The sequence below is a fragment of the Volvox carteri genome, assembly GCF_000143455.1.
Source record: "Volvox carteri f. nagariensis unplaced genomic scaffold VOLCAscaffold_11, whole genome shotgun sequence".
Lineage (NCBI taxonomy): Eukaryota > Viridiplantae > Chlorophyta > Chlorophyceae > Chlamydomonadales > Volvocaceae > Volvox > Volvox carteri.
Genome location: NW_003307554.1, coordinates 2,029,483 through 2,055,277, shown reverse-complemented (window position 1 = coordinate 2,055,277; position 25,795 = coordinate 2,029,483). Strand labels below are relative to the sequence as shown.

The following is a 25,795-nucleotide window of genomic DNA, read 5'->3' as shown; positions in this document are numbered from 1 at the left end:
TGCGACAAGGGCTCCTTGAAGGACGCCCTGGACCAGAATGTGTTTATGCAAGGTAGGGCAGGGTCGCGACGTGAGGTGGGGTGGGGTGGGGTGAAATAGGTGAGATAGGTGCTTGGGTGCTGGACTTGTGTATGTATGTCTGGTGGTGTGCCCATGCGGCCATGTGCCCATGTACCACCACTGCCAGTCCGGTTGGCCTTGTCCACCCAGCTTCCGAGCATCCATCCTCACTGACCTCATCTCCCCCCCGTCTCGTGAGACGCAGGGGCGCTGAACCTCGCCGCGATGCTTGAGACCGCCGCGGACGTCGCCAAGGCCATGGTCCACATGCACGCCGCCAACGTGCTCCACTCCGACCTGAAGGCTCGCAACATCATGTTGAAGAGCAGCGGCACGGAGGGTCGTGGGGTGACTGCCAAGGTGGCGGACTTCGGGCTGTCCACGCGCATGGAGCACCAGGAGACGCACCTCAGCAGCTGCTTCCAGGGGACACTCACACACATGGCGCCGGTGGGTGCAGGGAAGGGGGGGAGGGGGGAGAGGGCCCCAGGGGTCAGGGCTGGCGTCCGCTTACCAGAATGTTCTACCCGCCGCGCTGCGCAGGAGGTGATGCTGGAGGGGCGCATCAGCAAGGCCGCGGACGTGTACTCGGTAAGTGGAATGGAGGTTGGGTGTGGGACCCATGGTGGCTCTGACATGGCCGTCCTAAGCTACCCTTCCCCCCTCCGCTGTATGTGCAGTTCGGCATCCTGATGTGGGAGCTGTTTTGCGCCGGCGACCCCTTTGCGGGTGTTCCCCGTGCGCACATCGGTCACGCCATCACCAAGGAGGGTCGTCGTCCCAAGTTCCCGCCCTTCGCCCCCCGCGACTACGTGGCCCTGGCGGCCCGCTGCTGGGACCCGGACGCGGCGCAGAGGCCCTCCTTCGAGCAGGTGCTGGCGGAGCTGGTGCGCATGAGGGAGGAGATGGGAGGGGAAACGAGGCCGCTCAACATTGTGAAGCCGCAGCCGGTGACGTCAGGTCAGCCGGGCGACAGCGCGAAGCGGCAACCGCCCATTTCTTCCGGGCTTACCAGCCTGGGCGGCCTCGGCACTTTCGCCGGCGGCGGCGGCGGCGGTGGCGGCGGTGGCGGCTCAGGTACCGTCTCCGGAGCCTTTGGCGGCAGCTGCATGATCACGCGGGACAACCCGCTGGCGCTGTACAATGCCGGCATTGTGGTCGGTGGCGCGTCTACCATGGCGTCGGCAACCGCGTTCGTCACATCAGCCGGCGCCGCGGTTTGCCCCGGGAGTGGGGAGGGTAGCGGCGGCGCCGGTGGCCATGGCCACGGAGTTGGCAGTGTTAACAGCGGCGGCGCCGGCGGCAGCAGCAGCGGGGATGGTTTGGGTGGGTCTTGCGGCATAATCCTAGACTCTATGGCTCCACCTATTGGCCCTCCAGAAGTGGGACGGCATCCCCACTCCTCGTCGTCATCAGCCCTGCAGCAACGCGCCAGACTAAAAGCCAACCTGGCGCAGCGCCATCTAAGGAAGCTGGGCATACGGCTTGGATACGGTGGTAAGAGCAGCTCGGGGCTGGGGCCCACGCTATCTGCGCTGGACGAGGAGGCCGAACACAGGTAAGTCCTCGGGGGGGGGGGCGGCCGGAGGCTGGAGGGGCCCAGCCAGCACGATATCGTTGAACGGGCTTTGCCGTATCTTTGTGCGACTTGGGTACCTAGTCACCTTGAATTTCATCGGCTTTTGGTTAGCCGGGTAGCGGGCGCAAACAGAGATGTACAGAACGTTTCACATACGGTTCATACTTGGCGCTCTGTCAGGTTGAGTTGGGTTGGCTTCACATGCGCTCAGTTAAGCCCAGTTTAGGCAACATGGCATTGTTCATCCACGCCCTCCGCAACCTTCTAAATGCCTGCTTGCCAAACACATTCAGACACTTGCATGGTGATGATGACGTCCTGCATCGTCTTGCATCTTGTACGCCTTGTTTGAATCCCCCCTTGTAGGGAGGGCTCGTCGTAACATATGGCCCAGCAGCTGCACAACGGCCGGGTGAACGTCTCGGGCCCCAGCAGCTGCACAATTGAAGATGAGGGATGAGGAGAGGGCTGGCGTGTACGTAGCCATGTACCACAGCAGCAACAGCAGCAGCAGCAGCGCGATTCCCTCAGCGCGAGGATGGCGCTGCTGCCGCATGCTAAGGAAGGCGCTATCTGGTGTACTAATAGTTGCTTAAGCGTCGACCGATTGAAGCAGGCGTGCCCGGGAGCTCCAGAGCCCCCCGGATGTGAATAAGCAAAAAAAGTGGGAATGTCTGAGAACCGCGCCTGAACGCAAACACCCTCCTTCATCTACTGCACGGCATAATCCCACTTGGATTTTGGAACGCAAATGCATTGGGCGCGCGCGCACACTGATTTCCTTTTCAAGGGGGTGAGGTAACACCCCCTGCATTTTATTAGGTTCGTAGATAAACTGCTGTTGCAGGTTGGGAGGGTGCGGAAAGAACAGCAATAGCATGAGATGATGAGGGAAGATGTGCTGTCTGGCGTAGGCTTCGCGGCTGGGCAGGGCGCCTGCGTGGCACCCCTGCCTTTGCGATTTCTGGTGTTCATGCGCAACCCCCCTAGTATGCCCAACAGGGTTTGTATTGGCCCAGCACGTGGATGGGGGGTCCCTCCTCAGCTATCGGATATCCATTCGCCTTTGGCTTAACTGTCAATGAAGATTGAGCCGTTCTCTGGACGGGAAGGAAGCCACGTGGAAGCTGGAAGCAGCTGTGCCCCCTTTGTCGCCCAGGGGCTTATTGTCGGGGGCCGTCTTTGTGTGCGTCGGTGTGTGCGGTAATTCTACTTCGCCTGTACGGACGTGCGTTGCGTGCATGTCCAGAAGTATGGGTCTGTCTGTGTGTATGTATGTATGTCTGCATGTCTATCTGTATGTCTATCTGTCTGTATGTACATATATGTGCATTGCAGCCGGTTTTACTGTGGTTGCAGTGCAGCGATGTTTACTTCATATATCAGATGTATATCATATGTCATCTAGCAGGTTGTGAACCTCCGCCGTACATACCTCTGGGTGCCCTTCGACGACTTGGTGAACCGGTGCTTTCGGTGAGAAACCCTTGATGGCATTTCCGTTGATTCCGTAGGCTTTGTTGCGATGGCTTAAGAATGGCAAGCACGTGGATGACCCTTGCGCGTGGCCTTGTGGTGGAAGGTACTCCCGCACCCACCAGCGCGGCTTACTAGGTTTGGTAGGTGCCGAATATGCAGACCTGCGCCAACCGTGTTAAGTGGCCGGCGCCCACATCCTTCGGGGGCGTGTCAGGGAGGTCATCGTTGGCCGCCAAGCAGGCACTGGCAGCGCATGAAGGCACGGGGATGGTGGTGGTTGGGTCTTGGGTGGATGGGTCTATGGTTTCGCATGTACGTGTACGGGCAGCTTGGTCAGCTATACACTAGAGACGAGGTTAACTGTCGCGTCGTGGTGCACGGGGCTGTTCAGCGATATTAAATCCTGAGGTTTTTGGTAAGCAATTCAATGGGGCAGTGCTCAAGGGTGGTTGTGAACTCCGTTCCTGGTGGCGACTTTACTGGTGACTGAATAAGTTGTGAACTCCCTGATGGCCTGATGAGCCGCTCAAGCGCTGTGACCATGGGTTGGGTTTGCGCCAGTCGGGTTGTTTTGTGTCATTACTTGGCTGGCCTGGGGGCTCGTTGAGATGGGCGTTGTTTGAGATGAGGTTGAGATGGGTGTGTTGTCAAAGCTCTGGGAATGAGAACTGCGGGCAACAACAACATTGCGCGGACGGCAGCAGCGGGCAACGCAACTCTCTGTGTGGTCATCATGATCATGAAGTGGTGTGGGGCGGGGCAGCAGCGGCGATCCGGTGGGGTTCATCAAAGTTAATGTTGTTCATTCCTATGCTGGTTGCTACAGGGAAGCGAGGCACTGGCGTGACGTGGCTTTGTGATTAATGTATCACGGAAGGTACGGATGGGCCATTCATGATGCATGGCTAATTTGTGAGCCACGGGGCGAAGTGGGTTGCATCATACGTGGCAAGGTAAACGCATATTACCTATATATATTGGTCAAGATGCGCACTTTGCGGATAACGGCATGGATGCTCCACCCACATCGAATTGTCAAATTCATCGTGATCAGGGGAAATTGCGTCCGTCGGATTCGGAGGTGCCTGACGCCAAGCCAGGATTACAGCATTCCGCGTATTTTGGTAATATTTCGTATAATATGAGGTGTCCTACGTGACTTGATGCATGTCGGGACCGTACTGTTGAGGAATGCCCTAGTGAGCGTCGGGCGAATGTCTCAGAATGTCCATAAGAAAGAAAGATTGTGTATACAAGGACCACTTCGCGAAAACGCATTACCCGCGTTATCTATCTGGTATTAGTCAATTGTGTGCTCTGCGTTTCCAACTTCCAAGGGGCGAGGCGAACGACAGCCTCTTCATCAAGTGTAACCTGAGGGTAACCTGCAGGGGTATCCTGGCACCGCAGATAGGCGAACGATGAGTTCAATAGGGGTTATAAGCAGGGGTTACTGTACGACTTTAATTGGCGGTATGTTTTGTAAGGGGTGCTCGACAAGTATCACGCACGAAACCTTGTGAGCTTGGCCAGTGGACGTCCCATAACGCAGGAATTCTGCTCTCTCGTTGCTTCAACTCTTGGTCCAACATCCTTGAAAACACCCTTTTTAGCTCTCTAGCACGCGCATACTGAAATGCACCAATAAGACACTGACTTGCGTTGCCTGTGACGGGGATAACAGTGCTGAATGGAACCTCGTCGTACGGTTCTCGGGACTTCAGGCACTTGCCTTGCTTTGACTCCACCGCATCCGCAACAGTCTGTGTTGCTGCATGCATGAGTCCCTCAGTAATCAAACCCTCGCGCGCTTAGCCATGACACCGCTTCTAGCTGTGAGCGTGCTGCAACAAAATTGTTTCGAGCAAGTGATGAAATGAAAGGATAGAAAATTTTACAACCTGCTGGCAGCATTATGATGGACACTTGTGCTGGTGAAGGCGTCCAACAGCCCAATGCGCCCAGTATGCCAGAGCGAACCAAAGGAGACTTGGCACAAGAACTTTTCGCCAATACAAATCATGCCATGTAAGAATTAAATATCATGTTGCCAGAAACCCAGAGCACTGTGGCGCAGGCTGAATGGTGCCGGTCCTACGATTAATGGGGCTTCATTTCCATTCTCTTGGGTGGACAGGGCAAGCCTTGTGCGTGAGCTCCAAGAGAGAAACGTGCGGGCGGGCCGGCCCACGGCAAACTGTAAGGGCAAGGAGCAGGATGACTGCGAGGCTAAAAGTGCAGGCGGCGGTAGCAACACGAGCCTGGGAGACGTGGAGAATGGGAATGGTCAAGCACTTTTTGTGGTGGGCGGGGCAACGACAGTCGTTGACCGCCAGGGCGTCACGGAAGCTGACACGGCAGACCAGCAAAATGCTGCTGCACGTGATGGCGCAGAGCCGCAGGTATTGGCATCGGTCGATTTGACCAAGCCGATAGACGGCAACAAGGGAAAACCTCAGGCTGTCAAGCCCCCAGCCAAGTCACGGATGCGCACGTGCTTCAACGATGTCACGGAAGCCTGCAAGGTGGGGCTTCTTTCCCCCAAGCTTCGCCTGCCAACGTGACATTTACACAACCCCCAGCCAGATCAGTACTCCTTCCTCTTGTCCCTCTGGTCCGCATATGTAACTTTCAACAGGCAACGGCCGAGATCATCTTTCTGTATCCGGGAACACTGATTGCACCGGTGCTGGTCTTTATGCTTCTGTGCGGGCTTGGCATCTGGGGCGTCATAGCAGGAGCCCACGCTCACGTGCAGCAGCGAAAGGACGACGCGCGAAGCCGGGCGGTTGACGCTGCCACAGGCTTTCAGGTGACTTCTGGGTTTTGATCGCGAGGGGGGGGAGCTCGGGGAGGGTTAGGGAATGGGTCACTCGTCAGGGGGAGCGAAGAGAGAGGGATGTTCGGCCTTTCGCGGCTCGTTTCGAACTACCATTACTTCACATTATACCATAACGGACGTGGGTCCAGATCTGAACCACGGCATGCAACACTGCAAAAGGCGTTCCGAGTCGTGATGTGGAGTAAGCTAACGAAGGCAGGGGGAAGAGGGCAGGGGGAAGCACCTGGGGGTGCGGAATGCTTCTAGGTGGGTGCTTAGCAAGTAAAGCAGCGTCGAAGCCGCTTCCCTCGGCACCCCGGGGCCGCTGCGGTAACCAAACGGCAGGCAATGGGTGTGGCGACGGAACGCACCACGAGCTCCGAAAAAAAAAGTAAGCACGCGGCTTCTAGTAATAAATCACAGTATCCATGCAAATGGGCGTGGGGAAAAATCTAGGATCTCGCCACAGTGGGATCATCGGGACATATCCTGAATGCAGCCAGCGTAGGTGGAGGTGGAGGTGGATTGTGGTGATAACGAATGGGGTTGCCTGGCGCGGGGGGCCCACGCGGCGGCACACCCGGGGGCGGCAGCGCTCTTGGATTTACCTCCGCACCACCTCGTGCACCACCCGCGTGTGTTCAATCTGTTTTACCTACCTCCGGCCTCTCCGGCCTTATTCTGTGCCCTGCTCTGCTCCGCTTCGGGTCCTAGCACTATCTTTAAAATCCTCTTATCTTTTCCTTAGCCCCTTGAAACCCCTCCGGACCGCTGATATCCCCCATCCCCCCGCATCAATCGTGTCATCCCAATGATCGCAGATTCAACTCCAGCAGTCCTTCACGCCAGGGATCACTTTTACGCTGTTGGTGAAGCAGCAGCCTGATGTGGCGTATTGGATTGAGAACTTCAACGACACCGCCAAAGAGCTTATGACGCGGGTGGGGGGGTCTAGAGGGGGGTGTCGCGGGGTCGGGACCTGGAACATGGGCGGAGAGCAGGGTGGTCTCAGCTCAGGGCGGTCTATGGGGCCAGGACTGGTCTATGCGGCCAGTGGGAAGTGAAGCAATGCAAGGGGCCGGGGATTGCCCCGGCTCCATGAAGACGCATATGCTTGGTGCTGAAGGGCCGGCTGACCGCAGGTTGGCCTTTGCCCTCGGTCTTCCCGGTCGGTTTTGTTTTCTTTTGTGAATGGATAAGGAAGGAAGGGAGGAGGGAAAGGAGGAAGGAAGGGAGAAGGGAGGGAGGGAGGAAGGAAGGAACATTGATTTGGTGTGTGTTGGCTGGCCGAGGGGAGGACGGATGGCCTCCTCCATGGCCCCACCCAAATACTGCTAAAGAGACAAAAGGGTGGGGCCACCCTTTTGTCTCTTTAGCAGTATTTGGGCCGATACCCTGAGTTTTGCATCTATCAGCACGCACCCCATCACACCAAACCTGCTTTTGCCCCTCATCCCTCGTGTCCCCAAACACAAGCACGCAGGTACCCAACGGCGCGCTTTGGAACCTGCAGTTGCAGCCGTTTGCACAGGTCATGATGATCTATCCGTTCCGGCCGCCGGACATCACGCAGGTGTCGCCGCCGCGCGACCTTTTGGCTGGTGGGTCAGGTCGCGGCACTTGTACTGTGATACCATGCCTGCTGGGTCTGTTTGTGCGCGTGCTGCTGCTGCTGCTGCCGGCCTTGAGGTGGTCCCTGGGCGTGTGCCCTGCGTCTACGATGGACCTATGACCCTTGAAAACACAGCCCCGCCCTGGCTCGGCTCCCCTTTAGAACGACCCATCGCCTTCACCGAAACGCTTTTTTTACTGGGATGCGTCATGGTTGTGTAATGTGGGAGGAATAATCTAAAAATATGGAATCATTGAACAACACCTTCCTCGAATTGTTGCCCTGGTATGTGTGTGCACGACCTCAAACTCATCCTTCAAGGGCCCTGCAGCAAGCACTCCCCCCATGCGCCACACGCTGTGCCCACTCGCTGTACCCTACGCCCCGCGTCCCCCTCCCTCACCTCCCACACCATCCCGCGTCCCCTCCCTCACCTCCCACACCATCCCGCGTCCCCTCCCTCACCTCCCACACCATCCCGCGTCCCCTCCCTCACCTCCCACACCATCCCGCGTCCCCCTCCCTCACCTCCCACACCATCCCGCGTCCCCCTCCCTCACCTCCCACACCATCCCGCGTCCCCCTCCCTCACCTCCCACACCATCCCGCGTCCCCCTCCCTCACCTCCCACACCATCCCGCGTGCAGACGTCACTCGCCGTGACGACATCTTGACCATCATCAGCACCAGGGAGCCCATGGTAGTGGGCCCGGTGATCCTGTCGGACAATACCACGGGCGCGTTCGTGCGCTACCCCATATACGTGCGTGAGTTGCTGGTTGGCCATGGTGGGATGGGGGGGCTGTGGAGGGACCAAAAGCCGCCAAACTGGGGGACCCGAATCCCGTCAGGCGGTTGCGGAGTCGGGTGGCCTCACGTATCGATGGTACAGTGGGGTCACACGCGTACACCACTTGCGGATTGAGTTCCTTGCAGCTGCTGTGAACTGGGTCGGGGCATTGAGCGTACGACGAAGTTCCCTGTTTCGTGTCACATATCGTCACATGCTAGGTGCCGGCCAGGTGACCTGCAGTGCCGTGCCGTGGCATGTCGTGCGTGCAGCTAACAAGGACCCCAACGAGACCTTTGGCTTTCGTTACTTTGACCCCAACAACACGGCACTCAACAACACTAGGGAGCGGAGCTTCGATGAGTTGCCTTCCAGCGTTCGCGAGTGCGGGATTTGCTACAACAACAACACCCGGGAGAAGTGGTGCGTGTGCGGAATGGAGGGGAAAGGGAAAGGGAAAGGGGGAGGGGGAAGGGAAAGGGAAAGGGAAAGCCCCTGGGGCCCTTTTTAACGGAAAGGGGGCCCTCCTGTTCAAAGTAGAACCCGCACACACAGACCCGCACACACAAATCGCACAGCGTGTATAAGCTTCCGTACAGGGCCGTAGTCCTCTGTATCTTCAGGAGCTCCTCGCCCCATCATCCTGCCTGGCCTTGAATGCGCCCGGCGAGGACGCTTAATTGTCAGCCTGGAACAGGAATACGCCCGTCCAGTGAATGGGCCACCTTTCCACCTCTCTCGCCACTCGGGCCTTTTTTGATTATGCACGTAACTCCCGTGCGGGCTCAGGTGGGGCCTCATGACGATCCTGGTCAACTACGACGCGGTCACTAGCGGTCAGGATGCGTACCTGGCCAACCTGAGGAAGATGGTGGGTGGGTGGGTGGGTGGGGGCTGTGCACGGGGAAGAGGCCGCGGACTGATGGCCATAATTCAAATGACATCGCCGTGATGACGACTCGGGGGAGGAGGAGCAGGATGAAGTTGCTGGTAATGGCCGCTGCTGCAAAAATGACAAAGGACGACCAAAAAAAAAAGAAAATGTTGTCGCTTTCCTACACAAGCTCCTGCGCCCAACGGCGTGTACGGCTGCATGCACAGAAAACCAAACTATGGCACCTGGGCACTCACTCAAGTTTTCTCGGGAAGCACCGAGGTGCTGTTGTTGGGCTTGTTTTTATTCAAACGGGTTTTACTCTCCCTCTTCCTCCTCCTTCACTCGAGGGCTTTAAGGCCTTTACGGGGCCCCTCCACGGCGGCTGCGTCCCCCTTTCCCTCTTTTCCCTCCTCTGCGCCCCTCTGCGCCCTCCTCTGCGTCCCCCTTTCCCTCTTTTCCCTCCTCTGCGCCCCTCTGCGCCCTCCTCTGCGCCCCCCTTTCCCTCTTTTCCCTCCTCTGCGCCCCTCTGCGCCCTCCTCTGCGTCCCCCTTTCCCTCTTTTCCCTCCTCTGCGCCCCTCTGCGCCCTCCTCTGCGCCCCCCTTTCCCTCTTTTCCCTCCTCTGCGCCCCTCTGCGCCCTCCTCTGCGCCCCTCCGCCTCCTCAGGGCTTCCACTACGCGCTGGTACGTCCTGTAAACGACACCCACGAGGAGGTGATTGCCATGGTGGGCCCCACGACCCTGCGCAACGCGGACGTGGTGACGGTGCAGGTCAACGTGGTCAACCGGACATGGCTGCTGAGGGTACGTAGGATGGATGCTGTCTCCCCCACCCCGGGATTAGAGACTAGGGGAAGAAATCTTTGATGTCATGCACTGGTTTCCCGCAGTCCTCACAATGCGGCAAGGGCTGCCGTTGTGGTGCTGCGTTCGTTACCCATCGCCCGCAGGCCCTTCCCCTAACCTTCCTAACTCACTTCACAACCATCACATACCCACCCAAAAACTGGGCAATCCCAGGTGTCGCCCGCGGGGGGTTTCGAACCCCCCTGGCGGGGTCCGCTGATTGCCGCCGTCATCATCATCGCGCTCATCATTTCCGTTCTGCTCTTCGTGTCGACGGCGTCGTTCAAGCGCCAAGTGCTGCTGCTGAATGAGACAGTGGTGAGCCGTGCAGCGTCGCGCAGTGAAGCACAGTGAACTGATGTGATGTACAGCGCAATGTTGCGCAGTGAAGCGCAGCGCTACAGGGAGGACATGAGACTTTAGGAAGGGCTGAGAGGAAGGGGGATGGCGGGGTGGCCAGCGAGGCGAAACCCCAGGGCGGGGTGGGTTGGGCGGGGTGGGAGCTAACCCCCAGTGGTTGAGGCCACTGAGGGTAGTTCGGGGGGCCGCTGTGCAGCTGACTTGGCGGCGGGGATCGAGCTGTTTGGCAAGGGGAGTGTCAAGACGCAGCGCGCAACGCACGTTGTGATGAGGCTGATGCACTGGTGGCAGGGGACGCATTTGGAGTGAATGCTATGTGTGGGCATACACTGACAAGGAGCACCGTGGGCGGAGGAACTTTAACTTCTTTCAACCGCCTGCTTTCTCCCCCAATCGCCTGCGCCCCGATCCCCGTCGCCAGTCCCGGATACTGTGTACATGGCGGGTCCCCAGTTCACTTTTTTGTCGCTTCCGCAGGCCGCCAATCAGAATCTGGCTGAGACCACAAAGCGACTTGAGGAGGAGAAGGTGCGCCTGGGCAGCGTTCTTGCGGTTGGGCCACCAGGGGTGGGGGGGGAGGGTTCCCCGTGTTCCCGTGCTCCCCAGCCCCATGTGTCGTGACGTGTAGGGACACGGCTGAGGCACGTGGTGATTGCGTATGCGAGTACCAGCGAAAAACGCCCGCCGTGCGCCATGCGCCATGCCGCACGGGATGGCCGTCGCCGCTGTCGGTGGCCCCTTGGATGCCGTTGTAAACGCGGATGTAGCAACGAACAACCACCCCGCGTTACCGTGTTCGCGGCTTGGTGGCCCGGGAACGCGTTTTTGACATCCCTGAGCCTCGCGCCGCTGTTGCCGCCGCCGCCTCCGCCGCTGTTGCCGCCGCCGCCGCTGTTGCTGCGGCCGCCGCCGCCGCCGCTGTTGCCGCCGCCGCCGCCGCTGTTGCCGCCGCCGCTGTTGCCGCCGCCGCCGCCGCTGTTGCCGCCGCCGCCGCCGTTGCCGCCGCCGCCGCCGTTGCCGCCGCCGCCGCCGCTGTTGCCGCTGCAACCCGTCACCCCATGCTGTCGCGGCCCACAGGAGCGCATGGACGTGCTGCTGGTGCGGCAGTATGAGCTGCTTCGCTGCCTGGACGCCAATCGCGGTGGCGACAAGGGCAACACGCTGGACGCGCTGGCTACCTCAAGAAGGGCGATGATGGGTAGGTCACGCGGCATTGTTGTTGTTGTTACAGAGGTGGTACAGCTTCACCAGTGGCCTCCTTCCCGGGGCAATTCCCCGCTTCCCTGCTCTCCCCTGCGAGAGGGGCACCCTAATCCGTTCACCCCATCCGACTTTAGAATGTACTCTTTGGGTTCGGCAACTCACCACCAGCATCCAACCAATTCTAGCGGATCAACGGCGCCTCAACTTAGTTCCTGGTCAGCTCGCGAGCTGCTATTATCATGTCCTACACCGTCCATAAGATGGGGGGCCACCTCCCATTTCAACACCCCTCACACACCCGAGGGGTCGGCAGGCGGATTTGAACCCGGACGTTGTTGTCTGACCCGGCGTTGTTGTCTGGTTGGGGAGGACATGGCTTCGGTCAAACCGAATAGGGTTTGCGCTAAAACACACTGGCTGCACGAGTGGATTCCTCCTTAGCATCCCGGCGCTTCCCGGGGGCCACGTGGCGCTCGTCCAGTGTGTTATGCCCGGGGGTCATCTGTCCGTATCGATGTGGACCACCGCGGTGGCCGCTCCCGGCGCCTCCTGACCGTGGGAGGGATGGGCAGGCCTGCGGTTCCTGCCTGTTCTACCTTCTATCCTGGGGAAGGGGACACGGCTGCTTCAGGGTTAAGATCATGTCGTGATGATGTACCATGCCGTGTGCTGCAACCCGTGTGTCGTCCGCAGCCCGTATCGAGGACGCTCGTCGGTCGCTCAACGTGGCCAAGTTCTCCGTGGAGGATCCCATCCAGGTGTTCGAGGTGCTGGGAGCGGGAGCGGTGAGTCGCACGCAAGCAGGAGGCAACAGGGAGGGGCCAGGGGGGGATGTGCAGGTTGTTGGGATTTGCAGTGGCCAATCTCTAGGTGCGCTCTATATACGCTGCATGGCAATCCCTCGCATGCGTGATGGTCCTGTGAAATCCTCGGAATGTCTGCCCGGCGCCCGTTTTCGCAGTTCGGCAAGGTGCAGAAGGGCCTGTGGAGAGGAACGGTAAGGAGAGGCACACGGAGAGGGAGAGGCGCATGGGCTGGATGCAACTGCCGGGGTTTTAGCTGGGCGTTGCAGAAGCGAAGAGGGGGGGACATGGGAGAGCAGAGAAGGGCAGGACAAATTTGTGCAGGCCCTCTGCCACAACGTCTGTCTTTTATCATGTCGCGCACTGCTGCTGTTAGGATGAAGCATATACCAATGTCCGTGTGCCTGGACAAACCGTTGTTTGGTAAGGGCCCGCAACTGGAGCTGGGACCGCTGTCCTCATCAGCATGAATGCCACTGCAGGCCCAGGAAGCTGCATAAGTCTCAACAAGACCCTGGGCTCCTCCCTTCGTCTAAAGCCATTCGTTTCTCTCATTCCCTTGTTCAGGTTGTCGCGGTGAAGACCATGATCCTGCCCGCCAATATGACGGGTCAGGAGAAGCGCGAGAAGATGGCGGTGATGGAAGCCGCCATCAGCTCGTCGCTGGTGCACCCAAATATCGGTGAGAGGAAAGCCGCTGGGGGCCGCCATGTAATTTTAGTAAACTAAAATTACACCGAGGGCCGTATTGCGGAGAGCCGCCCCTGGGGGCCCCCCCCAGTGTCCTTGCCTTGGTGTGGTTGTATGATATGCAGTCCGTGGGGTTCTGTGTACCGTCTGTCTCAAGGCCTCGTCGGCAGACCTTGTATGTGTCTCTGTGTGTCTGTCTGTGTGTCTGTCTGTGTGTCTGTCTGTGTGTCTGTCTGTGTGTCTGTGTCAGTGTGTATCTCTCATCACTCCAACAACCCAACCCCGCCACCACCACCCGCTCGCAGTTACCACCTACACGTACTTCATTCGGCCGTACCGCGAGGCCCCCAACGGGGGTGTGCAGCAGATGTTGGCGCCACCGGAAAGGTGGGCGGGCTGGGGCCGTCCATGGCGACAGACTCTCCTTTCCTTTCCCTGCTCAACAGCTGTCTGTTGTTTTTAGGGCCACATCCCGTTGATGAGGTGCAGCCGTTTTCTGAGGAATAGGTAGCTACACGATTGCTCTCGCGGTTACTTTACCGGGCTTTGCCGCCTAGCCACACTCCATCGCTCTTTGGACACGGATTTGCGGATTTGGATTGCGCTCTCCCCATCTCCCTCTCTCTCTCTCTCGCGCGCGCGCGCGCGCGTTCTCGCTCTCTCACTCTCTTGCAGCTTTCCCCGTCACCGGGGTGCCTCTGCTTTTGCGTAGATTGCCACATCTCCTCCCGGGCTAATGTGATGTGGCAGTCTGCACCCAGCCGGCCGGCCGGCCTGTGCCTCGGTTTGGGCGGCGCGCGCTTTGCCAGTTCCGCAGCTCCCAATGTGCTTCCACGGCTAGGCCGAGTCTAGGTCTGGAGCACCGCCACCTTCACCGCCGTCGCCCCCGCCTCGTCTTCGCTAGTCCTCGTCCGCCGGCTCGATAATAGAGAATCAAAGGAATTTAAACCAGCTATTGGGTCTTTTGTGGATTCCACACAAGTTCATTCTGCCGTTTCTGCCATGTCAACGCCACTGCCATCTCCTCGTTTGCCGCTTTGTCTGTTTCCTTCGTTATTGTTATTGTTGTTTGTCTCGCCCGTGTGACCCGTGTCGCCCGTGCGGTCCCTGCCACGTCCAGTCCCAATGGCGGCGGCTCGGAAGAGCGGCTAGGCAGCCACGGCTCCCTGGACGACAGCTCGGGCTCCGATTCCACCATCCACAGCTATGAGGTACGCACCCCGCTTTCCTCCCTTCCATTTCTTTGAAGCTAGTTCGTTGTTATGGTTGGTTCCCGTTCCTCCGGGTGCGCACATCGGTTATCGGTTGTCGGTTACAACGGCGTGACCATGAATCATCACCCGTTCATGGCCGAGGTGGCCTCCGATCGCCTGAAGCTCTTCTTGGACTCTCAGTATTTGCTCTAGCTGCATATGGCCCTCCATTTCGTTAATTACTTTATGCATGATGCCGCACAAGGCAACTCCTGTGATTTTCTCTTGGGTGATCGATTTGCATGTGCGTACGGGCGCCGAGAACGCGACCGGGTCAGGAATGGGACCGAATCATTCCGAAGCAGTCGTGCCATTCGATACATATTCAGTTCAGGTTCATGTTTTGTTGTCGGACGGGGAGCCACCCGCCTGTTCGGCTGTCTCCCGGGGGCGACATGGGGTAGGCGCTGACGTTTCTCTCTCCACAGGCCCAGTCCGGACTCGGGGTTTGTGCGGGTTTGCCGAGAGCTGGCCGCGTAGCGTGTCACTACCGAGGGTTTGCGTGTTTTAGCCCGTTTCGTCCTTCGATCTGTGATCTAGAACCTCCTCTACCCCTTCGCAGGTGCGGCTGGTGTTGGAGTTTTGCGACAAGGGCTCCTTGAAGGACGCCCTGGACCAGCATGCCTTCATGCAAGGTACGGTAGAGGTTGGGCGGTTGGCGGCAGTTAGTAGTTGGTTTAGGAGCCCCGGCCTCGCAGCGCTCCGGTAGGGCTGGGTGTGCATGCTGTAGGTGTGTATATCGGTCGATTGGCTGGGCATTGGTGGATGCAGGCGATTCGGTTCGGTGCGGGGCCAGTAGCGGGTTGCGTCCCCAGGTGTGTTGTGTCCATCGCCCAGCCGCCCCTTACAAGCATGCCTCTTACCTTACATGCATGCGCACAAACACCTGCTCTATACGCTTGTAGTCGGCGTGGAAGCGGGCGGCTGGCTGGCTGTGTACTTCGGGTGCGACCACCGCTCACCCATTAGATGCCCATTCATATCCCGGGCGCGTAGTGCTATGGCTGCTAGGGTGAGAAGGCGGTCTTAAGCTATGGTGTGCCCTCCGGCATGGAGGTGCCTCCAAGCGTTGTGGCCCTTATTGATACTGGTCGATGGTTTGCCGATGCGTCAGGTGGCGGATTTAATCTTGCTGCGATGCTTGAAACCGCCGCGGACGTCGCCAAGGCCATGGTCCACATGCACGCCGCCAACGTGCTCCACTCCGACTTGAAGGCTCGCAACATCATGTTGAAGAGCAGCGGCACGGAGGGTCGTGGGGTGACTGCCAAGGTGGCGGACTTCGGGCTGTCCACGCGCATGGAGCACCAGGAGACGCACCTCAGCAGCTGCTTCCAGGGGACACTCACACACATGGCGCCGGTGGGTGCAGGGAAGGGGGGGAGGGGGGAGAGGTGACCCAGGGGTCAGGGCTGACGTCCGCTTACCAGAATGTTCTACCCGCCGCGCTGCGCAGGAGGTGATGCTGGAGGGGCGCATCAGCAAGGCCGCGGACGTGTACTCGGTAAGTGGCGTGGAGGTTGGGTGTGGGACCCATGTTGGCTCTGACGTGGCCGCCCGTCAGTCCATTAACCTGCTCCTCCTCCCTCCCTAAGCTACCCTTCCCCCCTCCGCTGTATGTGCAGTTCGGCATCCTGATGTGGGAGTTGTTTTGCGCCGGCGACCCCTTTGCGGGTGTTCCCCGTGCGCACATCGGTCACGCCATCACCAAGGAGGGTCGTCGTCCCAAGTTCCCGCCCTTCGCCCCCCGCGACTACGTGGCCCTGGCGGCCCGCTGCTGGGACCCGGACGCGGCGCAGAGGCCCTCCTTCGAGCAGGTGCTGGCGGAGCTGGTGCGCATGAGGGAGGAGATGGGAGGGGAAACGAGGCCGCTGAACGTCGCACCGCCGCAGCCCTTGACCCCCAACCCAAGCAACGACGGTGTGCGTGGCCAGGGCAGCTGTTTGGGCAACGCCGTAGCGCAGCAGTTGCCCAACGCGGGCGTGTCTGGCGGCGTCAGCTTGGGCAACGGCGGCGTTTCGACGCTGTACGGTGCCGGCATCGTTCTGGGTGTGGACCCGAGCGGTGATGGCAGCGGCGTCGGTGGCGGTGGCGGTGGCGGTGACGGTAGCGGCTTCCGGGCCAGTAATGTGCTGCTAAGTCTGGGCTCCGGCCACGCATCAGTGGGGTATCGCAGCAGGATGAAGAACTTGATGGCCCAGCGCCAGCTGCGGAAGTTGGGCATCCGTCTGGGCGGCAGTGGCGGCACCGGCCTTGCGCAGACGCTGCCAGCGCTGCATGAGGACGAGCACAAGTAAGAAGTAGTACAAACTGTGCACGCATTTTTAAGAATTCCATCTCAACTGCGTGTCTTTTGCCTCAACTGTGTGTGCTGGGTGTTCCGTGTGTTCCATGTGTTATCATGGACGTGAAACTTCCATGATGCTTGAAGCCCTGCAGTGGACTAAAGAAGAAAAGAAAAGAACTGCAGTCAAGAACACTTTAGCGCCTTGTGGCCGGGACATTATGACAATAAGCTTATGTGTCTTGTAGGCATAAGTTTAAGTTGTTTAAACCAGCTGGGTAAGTAACAGGAGCGACGCTACCCCTTCCGTTGCTGCATGTCCGCCGGCCGAGATCTTCCCGCCCGGTGCAGCACGCTGCAGCGCACCTCACCAATCTGCTGTTTCGCTTTCGTCCCGCGGCTAGGCTAGGGGCTAGGGGCTTAGAACCACGCGCCGGCTTAAAAAAAGGCCGTCGCGCTGAACTATCCCCTTCTCTTCTCTTGCAGGGAGGGCTGAGGAAGCTCGGCTATGCTTTGGTTGGTTGCGGCCGCCTTTAACCTCTCCGTCTCGCAGGGGTTGCAGCCGTAGTGCAGTAGTTGGAAGTATGGGGCTCCCTGGGAGGCGCCCGCCGCACCGCGGTCGCCCAGTGCGGGGTTGATTCCCTCACTGCCCCGCACTGCCTTCCCTTCCCGCATGGACCATCCGGCGGGTGGGGCGCCAGGGGGAGTGCCCTAGGGGGGGGGGGACTGGTCCTGGCACACCAAATAAACGTGTGTGCTTTGAATGCACAGGAATGCACAGGAATATTGTTAGCGGTTATTGGCTCGGGGTGGTGATGAGCAGCACGGCTCTTGGTTGAAGTTGGGGTTTTTTGGGGTTTTGGCGTTTGGGAGCCCTTGCACAGGCGCAGCAGACTTCGCCCAGGTGGGGAACGCAGACGGGGCGTTCGGATTGATTGCACCGTCGTCCGTTTCGCTCTGCGGTCTTGTGCCTGACGGGATGCTCTGTTCTTTGGTGATTTCCTTGTTATTGTTGTTGCTGCTGCTGTTTGTGAACAAAGTATTGTAGTTGTTGCTGCTGCTGCTGCTGCTACTGCTGCTGGTTTCCTCATCCTTCGCAAGGAAAACGATGTGCAGCCGCCGAGCGCCATGATACGAGAAATGGCACACATAGCCGCAGCGGCATGCCGGCGATTTGTCCTCATAATACGGAGTATATGTTTTGGGTTCTGCACAGGTCGTTTTAATCGAATGGATGTATGGCGGCAAGGGAGGCGTTGACGTCGCTGTGCATGTTGCTGCGTTGGTGGTGAAACTGTGCTGCCATTGGTTCGCCAGACGCAGGGGCCGATTGTTGCCCCCTGCAGGGGTCTTGACGGCTGGAAGTCAACCCGCCTACCCGCGGGCGGAATGTAGACAACCAGGAATGCCTGCTGTTGCTGCGCTCAATATCTCTCCCGGACCTTTTCCTGTGTTGTGTACCGGCGGATGCCGTCATCGTCGTGGCGTTGGTCTTATTGATTTTAAGGACAGTGCCACATACAGACATACAGGCATACCGGGATTTATACCCGTATGTGCACGTAGGATTCCATTATGTGTGGCAAGGTCTCCGGGTTGATGTCGGGTCGGGTCGGGTCGGGTCTCCAGAAGGCCGCGCGAAAGTGGCTCGGTGTGTACCACGCTGCGGCTTAGCCGGCCCAGGCTTCTCATCTTACAGCGCTTGGCAGCTCGGCGCTCATTGCGTTCATAAAGCCCCACTTTTCGGGTGAGTTGCTCTCGCGCGCGGAAAGGTTTGTTGGCATACTGTGGGTGTCAGGCGGGGTCAGGTTGTGGGGGAATGCGTGGTGCGGCATCCCACGTGTCCCCGCTCAGCTCTTTGAGCTTTTGACGGCACCTTTTTATTACCTATGGTGGCCGATGGTGGGTTACAACAGAACTACTCCCCGACAGCCCTTGGCGCACATTGAACTGCTATCTGCTCTTCACAGCACGAGGAGCTGGCGAAGGGTCTAACTTGTCAGTTTGTGGTTTGAGATGTGGCACACTCCGCGGACAGCCAAACTACTAAATAAGTCCGAGCGGAGGTACTACTTCATTTTATATGTCGTATTGTATGGGGCTGATTGCAGGTTGGGTGGCGATATGGCGATACGGCAAGCCCTGCATGTTCGCTGGGATATGGTCTTCTTCGTGAGGGGTTGTCCCGGCAGCTAGGAGTCAGTTTCCGGTTAGGGCTTTGGGGGTCAGAGGGGGGGTCCGTTTCCGTCCGCATTTGTGGGCGCGTGGATCGCTGCTGGTCGCCCGCCATTACATACCATTCCATTAGGAGATCCGGACGCGCGTTGGCCATTTGTGTCGCCCTTCGCGCGCCAGTCGCATCCTCGTTGAGAGATAACGTGCTTACGCTTTTTCCGGACGCTTTGGCGCGGGACAAGGGAAGGGGCCCTGTGCGTGGCAGTTGTGGGGCGGTTAGCATGGGGCAGCTTGGGCAGCCCGACGCGCTTTCCAAAACGGCAGAAAGTAAAAAAGCTTGGGTACTGAGGGGTACCTGGAGCAGCAGCAGCCGACAGCGGAGCAATGCACGATCTGGCCAGGAGAAAGGAAGGAGGTCTCTTTCACTTGTTTTGTCTGGCGACGGCCCTAACCATGCGCCGCCAACTGCGAGCGCCATGGACGCCTCACACACACGGCCGCCGTTCCTCTTTATTTGCCGCGCCGCCGGCTGGGCTACGTGTCAACAGCGGTCTGGCGGTTACTGTAAAGATTCACCCAGTGGGGTCGCAGTGGGGCCGTAACAGTCGGCTCATGGTTGAGCTGTCGCAGGGACCCATTTTCCATGCTCCGGCGGGCACGGAGGCACATTAGATGTATATGGTTATGAGCAGCACCACAGTATGTTTCTGGACTTGTTGATTCAGCCGCTATGTATATGGCTGCCGAGGTTAGGAGGTTCACTGGCCATCTGCACGGATATATATATAGCAGCACTTGGTGGTGCCATATGGGGATTCACTGTTCTGTTCCATCTGCTGTTGGGCTCTACGTAAGCACCCTGTGTGGCCGTGTCGATAATATTTATTACGTAAATATACAGTGTATGTGTTTGCGTGTCGTGCGTTTGCGTATATACATATGTACGTGTCGTGAGCTGTGTGTGCATATAACGGTACGCGTGTGAGGATGTTATGCGGATATCACCATGACTAGTTCACGACGGCGTGGGCGATCTGGCGATGTAATTATATATTGTGGGCCATCATGGTGTTGCCTCCTGTCTGTCTGTCTGTCTGTCTGTCTGTCTGTCTGAGGTTCCAACTCTGTCCACAAGGCTTTTGCAGAGTGCTGCCTGGTAGTCATCTTAACAGCGTCTGTTGAAAGGTGTTCCCTGCAAACGTTGTGTTGGGCGAATCTTCACGTCGTGTTTTGTCGCGTTGCAATAAAATCAATCAAGGCGTCTTGCGCTGCATGCAGCGTAATATCAAAACATGTGGTATTATGCTTTAAGAAGCGTTTCCGGCACGCACCAACCTCGGCCACATCCTGGCGACGACCCACCCGGCTGCGGATCTTGTTTCCCTGTGACTTCAATCCCGCCTTTTGGGCCCGCCGGTAATTTGGCTCTGTAATGAGGGGTTGAATTTGCATTCTGTGTTGTGATGGCGACAACATCCATTCCAGGAAGTGCTATGTCACTAATGTCGGGGCCCCTAACCTGTGTGCGACCCCCGGGTATATTACACGTCGTGAATGACCTACGTGCGAAAGGTGTTTGTGCTGTGCACCGAGTCATGAACAGAACACCCCACCACCACCACCACCACCAATCAAGAAGGAAACGCTAGCTCTGAACGCGTTTTTGCATCATCCTCTCTCATCCAACACCACGACCGACCACTCACCACCGCTACCTCCCCCACGACCTCCCCATACACCCGGAGGACAGCAAAAACCCCGCCCCCCCTCCCTCGTTCGTGGTTCGTCTTTCCCCCCCCGTCCCTTATATGTGTGCCAATCCTCATCTCCTCAGGACACACCCATGGGTGTGCGGGTCGCACCGGCCTTCGAGCTTCCCCTCCCTTAACACCCCCACTCACCCGCCCACCCACCCCCGGGTAACATCACAGATAGCCCGACGAGGCGGCCTCACGTAACTGCAAGAGAGCGCTGCATCCCCAACTGCGCATCCCTCGCCCCTGCCCCCCTTCCCCTACAAACACAGGATCCAGGTTCTCCAGACCCGACATACATACGCACATATCCAACACACGTTGCGCCACAGCAGTCCCTCTTTCTCTCACCCGTAGCAACCGTAACGGACCAACCGACTCAACTGACAACAATGCTGCTTCGCGCCCACATGGTGCCCCTGCTACCTCCCTCCCCCCCCCACTTGCTTGCCTCCTCCGTCCTAGGCCGGATAACATTCCTTCCCCCACACACAACCGCCCCTTGTCCGGTTCCCCTGCACCTTCCCCTGCACCTTCCTCAGCCCCTCCTGCCCCTCCTCCAGCTCCTGGTCCGCCTCATCGCCCTCCCCCCGCGAGAGCAGCACCAGTGTCTCCAAACTGTCTGTCCCCGGGAAGAACAAATACGCCGTCGCACTACGCAGCCGCCACCCGCCCGACAGCAGCACCGCTAAGTCCCCCTGGAGCGCCCGGAAGCCACAAGACAAGTACACCAGCCGCGACGGCAGCGCAGGGCTACAGCCCGCGGCTTCTGGAACCGCTCCTGCAGCGGCCGCTGTCACCCGTGGCGCCGCACTCGGGCCTCCGCGGCCCGTGGCACCAATCAAAGCCTCACCGTGTGTTGCTGCTACTGTTGCTGCTACTGCAGCTGCTGCTTTTGATGATGATGATGATGATGATGATGATGATGACGACGACGACAATGCAGACTCACTCTTAAAAGGGTCCACAGCACCTGCACTGGGGATGTGTGCGTTACTGATGGCGTCGACCGACCCGCGGGTCGGTGATTGCGATGGCGACGGTGACTGCGGCTGCCGCGTAAGCGCCGCCAGCAGGCTCTGCCCCAGTCCCTTCCGTGGCGGATCCACCACCAGCACATCGCAGCCCTCCAGGAAGCGCTCTGGTTGGGAGCCCGCTTCCGCCGTCAGGTACTCGACTACGGGGGGAAGCGGCGACGGGAGGACCGCTCCAGGGGGCGGTGGTGCGAGGTCCCCACCAGCCGGGGTGGCAGCCGCCGCCGTCGCCGCCACATCCTGGGTTGCGGCGCAGTGGTGAGGTTCTTCATCAGCATTGAGGCGGCGGTGGTTAAGACAGGGGCAATGCGCAATGCGCGGAAAGGGGAGTGGTTGTGAAGTGAACAATTGTAAAGTGAAGCCAGGGGATGAAGGTTGAACGAATGCCGGAGGCGGCGGATGCCCCATTAGATGATCCGTACAACCGCCACTGACGGCTCTGGACAGCTTGGTCAAGGCCTTCTTGGTATGGCTGGTCCACCCTATTGGGGCATATGGAAGTCATCATTCATATCAGTTCAAACCCGGCTCCGGGTGCCTGACCCCCGACACCAGGGCACAGGAGCAATATCCCACATGGACTTGGATCTGGACTTGGATCTGGACTTGGACAGCCCCTGCTATCCGCCAACCCCAAGCTCCGCACGCACACACTCGTACTGCGTCGACCATAACTTCACACCGGAGCCCCGAAGCCTTTCCGCCCTCCGGGGGTAACTTACCCACCGGCCCCCCGACCCACCTGCTGCTGTTGCTGTTCTTGTGTGCTCGCCCATGTCGTCCTCATCGCCCGCTCCAGGGAGGTTCTGAACGGCTCAGCCGCCGCGGGGTTCACCTCCACGCAGCGTAAGGCCGCCAGCCGCCGCCGCGTCGCCAACGACAGACCGATAACGCCAATGCCGGCATGCAGCTCCGTAACCCGGCTACCGTACGGCACCTGACCAGTGCGGTACCCCCCCCCGTGGAGGAAGTACAGTAGGAGGACGGGGAGAGGGGGGCGGGGGAGAAGGGACGTGTCCAGTAGAGCCAAAGTCAACCATATATGGGGTTGGAGTGAGATCCAGCAGGAAGGAAAGGAAGGAAGGAGGGAGGGAAGGAAGGAGGGAGGGGTAAAGGCAAAGGAGGGGACTCCCTTGCATTGGTCAACGGTAAGGCCAACTACCGCACACCCCGTACCCCTAAAACGGTGGTTGTGTACGTGACACGCAACCAACACCAACGCCCAACACCAACCCCAGGCCCCCCCTGGGCCCCCCTTCTTTACGGCTTTAAACATTACTGCTTTTCTTCCGCGCTTTTTTAGTCTTGATCGGCTAGGTAGGTAGTTGTCCGACATCATCTTCACTACATCATCCCGAGGTCGCCGCCTTTAAAAACGCCTTTTGGTCAGTCCTACTTCTTGTACACTCTTGACCTGGTAGCAGCTTCATTCGTTCACGTGGTTCGTCTTTTCCCCCCCCGCACCCCCCCATCCCCCCACCCACCATGTTCGCAATCTCCCCCAGCACTAGCTGCATGGCGCCGTAGTTGGCCTGCACAAAGGACCCCGGCCCCACGCAGGCCGCCACCCCGCCGAACTCCTGCCAGGCGGCCGCCGGACCCGCCATGTGGCGCCAGCCCTCCCCCAGGACGGAGTTACGGGCCGCATCCGGCTGGAAGTTCAGCCAGATGGAGTGAACCAGCGGGGCCACGGAAGGCGGCTTCTGCGCCTTCGCCCTCGCCCTCGACTTTGGCTCTTTCTTTCCCCGCCCCCGCTGCACCCCCTGCTGCACAGTCCCTAGCGCTCCAACGCCCTCTACAACCCCCCTTGGGGCGTCCGATGTCGCCGCCGCTGAAGTCGTCACTTGAGGTAATTGTCCCGGGGCGCATGTGGCCCCTGTAGCAGGAGGTGAGTCCTCCGTCGGCGTCATAGGGCCCCCGGGGCCTGCGAGGCGCCACAGCAATTGGCACAGCTGCAGCACCGGAGCGACCCGCGGGTCATCTGGCTCGCACTCCGGTGGGGCGTTGAGGACGAGGACCACCTGCACCGCCGCGAGGGGGTCATCTTCGGCCCGACCCCCGGGCTGGGAGGGCACCGCCGTGAGCTGCAGGTACCGCAATAAACCACCGGCCGCCACCGCGGCGGCCTCGGTGCCCGGCCTTCCAGTGAAGCCGCCGCCGCCGCCGCCGGTGCCGTCGTTACGGAAGATTTCGCTGGAACTGTAGTGGTCGACACTGCCGGCGCGTCGCCGCGCCCGAAGGCCGTTGGGGCGGTTGCTGCCCTGACCGCGTGCAGTTGACATGACCGTTGGTGACAGTTGGCGGTTGCCAACGACGGCGGTTACTGTTGCGGCAGCGGCGGATCCACGAGCGACCTGTGGCCCGGACTCGTTGTACGGCGGTACTCGTAGCTGAGTTACGAGCTGCGGTGCACACACACCGGGTTGGAGTGGGGCGGGGAGTGGGCGGTGTGATGGATGGAAGGATGGATGGATGAATGTGGTCCGCGACACTTACGATGGGATGCGCCCTCAGCCTCTACCCCGTCAAGGAGAGCTTCCGGAAGCCCGACCTAAGCCCGAACTGTCGACACCCCGGGCCCCCCCCTAGCAACGTACCCAGGCGACAAAACACAACATGGCGCACACACACATACATACTCTCATCGCGGCTCAGATCGTCATAACGCACGCTCTTCAGCCCGACGGCGCGGACGAAACGCCTTCAGGCCCCTGTGCACGACGTCCCGCCCTCTCTCCCTCTCTTCCCACCTCTTCCCTCCCCTTCCCTCCCCTTCCCTCCCCTTCCCGCTGCAACCCACCGCACCTCTTTAATCAGCGCCGCTGCTTCGTTGATTCTGGGGTGGTGAGCACGGCAGCTGCTCAGGGCCGCATCTCCGCCCGGGGACCCCACCGTACTACCGCCGCCGCCACTGCCGCCACACGCCGGCGGCAGCGGTGAGATGGGGCCCACTATGTCCACGACCTCGTGGCTGCCCTCCCGGAACAAACCTATGAGGGGCCGACCCACGGGTCCGCGGACCGCCAGCTTGGCGCGACAACGCCACCCACGTGCGGCCTGTGGGGACCCCCGCAAGCCACCACACACACATACATACACACGCACACACAACGCGGGTCATGTATCTGGTTGCTGTTGTTGTTACTGTTGTTGCGCATTTAGAGAGATAGAGAGGGAGGTGTTTAGGACGGTGCGCTATTACACACGGCTTGCCTGGCACCGGCACTAGGGGGGCATCATCATCGCCAGCCCCGTCAGTGCTGCCCCCCCCCCTAGGTGTCGGCAGCTCCGGCGCGCTGCCTGTCCCGTCCCGGCCCCGCCCGCTGCAATGGCGGCTGCTGTTGCGGTGCTGCGGGGGGCGACGGCCGAGGGAACAGTGAAACGAGCATTACCCCCCATACATGTACATGTGTGTACGGAGATATGACAACAGCTGCACAGAGCTGCACAGGTTGCACCTGGCGGTCGAGTGTCCCTTCACCCTCCCGCCCTGAATTCTTCTCTCCTCGAAACTGGGAGCTCCTCACCTCGCCTCACCTCAACCCTCACCTCGCACTTTCAAACACACATGCACGCTGCTGCTGCTGCTACTGCTGCTACTGCTGCTACTGCTGCTACTGCTGTTGCTGCTGCTGCCAGTGAGTGTCTTCGTGCCTCCCGGGCGGGAGCCGTTTTGTTCGCGCTCCCTAGCATCACCAGCCCTGAGGCTGGCCACTGACACCACCTCCCCCCACCCAACCGCCCACCCCTAGTGCGGCTCCTGCTGACCTTCATCACGGCCGGCACCTCCGTCAGGCCAAGTCCCCGGAAGAACTCCACAGCTTCGCCGTACAGCGGCGGCGCCGCCAGACCGTCCTGCAGACTGCATCCCGAGCACGAGCCGAACCGCGCACAACCCAATTCGGAGCGGAGATCTGCGACGGCGACGGCGCCTGGCGGCGGCGACGGCGGCGGCGATTGCTGTGGCGGTGGCGTGGTAAAGGACTGTAGTCGCCGGGGTTTGTGCCCGGTTGTTGAGGGCACCGGCGGCGCCTTCTCCTCCGATACCCCAGCGGATCGGGGGCGCTGAGAGGGGGGAGGACACCGTCCTGCCTTGTCCGACACCTGCTGCGGCCTTTTCGACCAGCTGCGATCTGGGTCCCGGGGATACATGTTCAACGAGTCTCGTCGCGTCTGC

General features: G+C 59.7%; 3 protein-coding genes across 3 annotated transcripts; 2 read left to right on the top strand and 1 right to left on the bottom strand.

The window, feature by feature from the left end:
• Window positions 1–285: 285 nt before the first annotated feature.
• VOLCADRAFT_58524 (uncharacterized protein) lies at window positions 286–968 on the top strand (the record flags this gene model as incomplete). Its single annotated transcript, XM_002948848.1, has 3 exons — window positions 286–510; window positions 607–651; window positions 741–968. Coding segments are annotated over 3 exons (498 nt in total), but the record flags the coding sequence as incomplete, so codon positions are not given.
• Window positions 969–15,520: 14,552 nt separating this feature from the next.
• On the top strand, window positions 15,521–16,224 carry VOLCADRAFT_47005 (uncharacterized protein; the record flags this gene model as incomplete). The annotated part of the gene is made up of 3 exons (XM_002948847.1): window positions 15,521–15,733; window positions 15,831–15,875; window positions 15,997–16,224. Coding segments are annotated over 3 exons (486 nt in total), but the record flags the coding sequence as incomplete, so codon positions are not given.
• A 4,875-nt stretch (window positions 16,225–21,099) lies between these two features.
• Window positions 21,100–25,560, bottom strand: VOLCADRAFT_41894 (uncharacterized protein; the record flags this gene model as incomplete). Its single annotated transcript, XM_002948713.1, has 9 exons — window positions 21,100–21,365; window positions 21,438–21,535; window positions 21,626–21,740; window positions 22,357–22,555; window positions 23,103–23,357; window positions 23,589–23,757; window positions 24,419–24,475; window positions 24,542–24,675; window positions 25,387–25,560. Coding segments are annotated over 9 exons (1,467 nt in total), but the record flags the coding sequence as incomplete, so codon positions are not given.
• Between the last annotated feature and the right edge of the window lie 235 nt (window positions 25,561–25,795).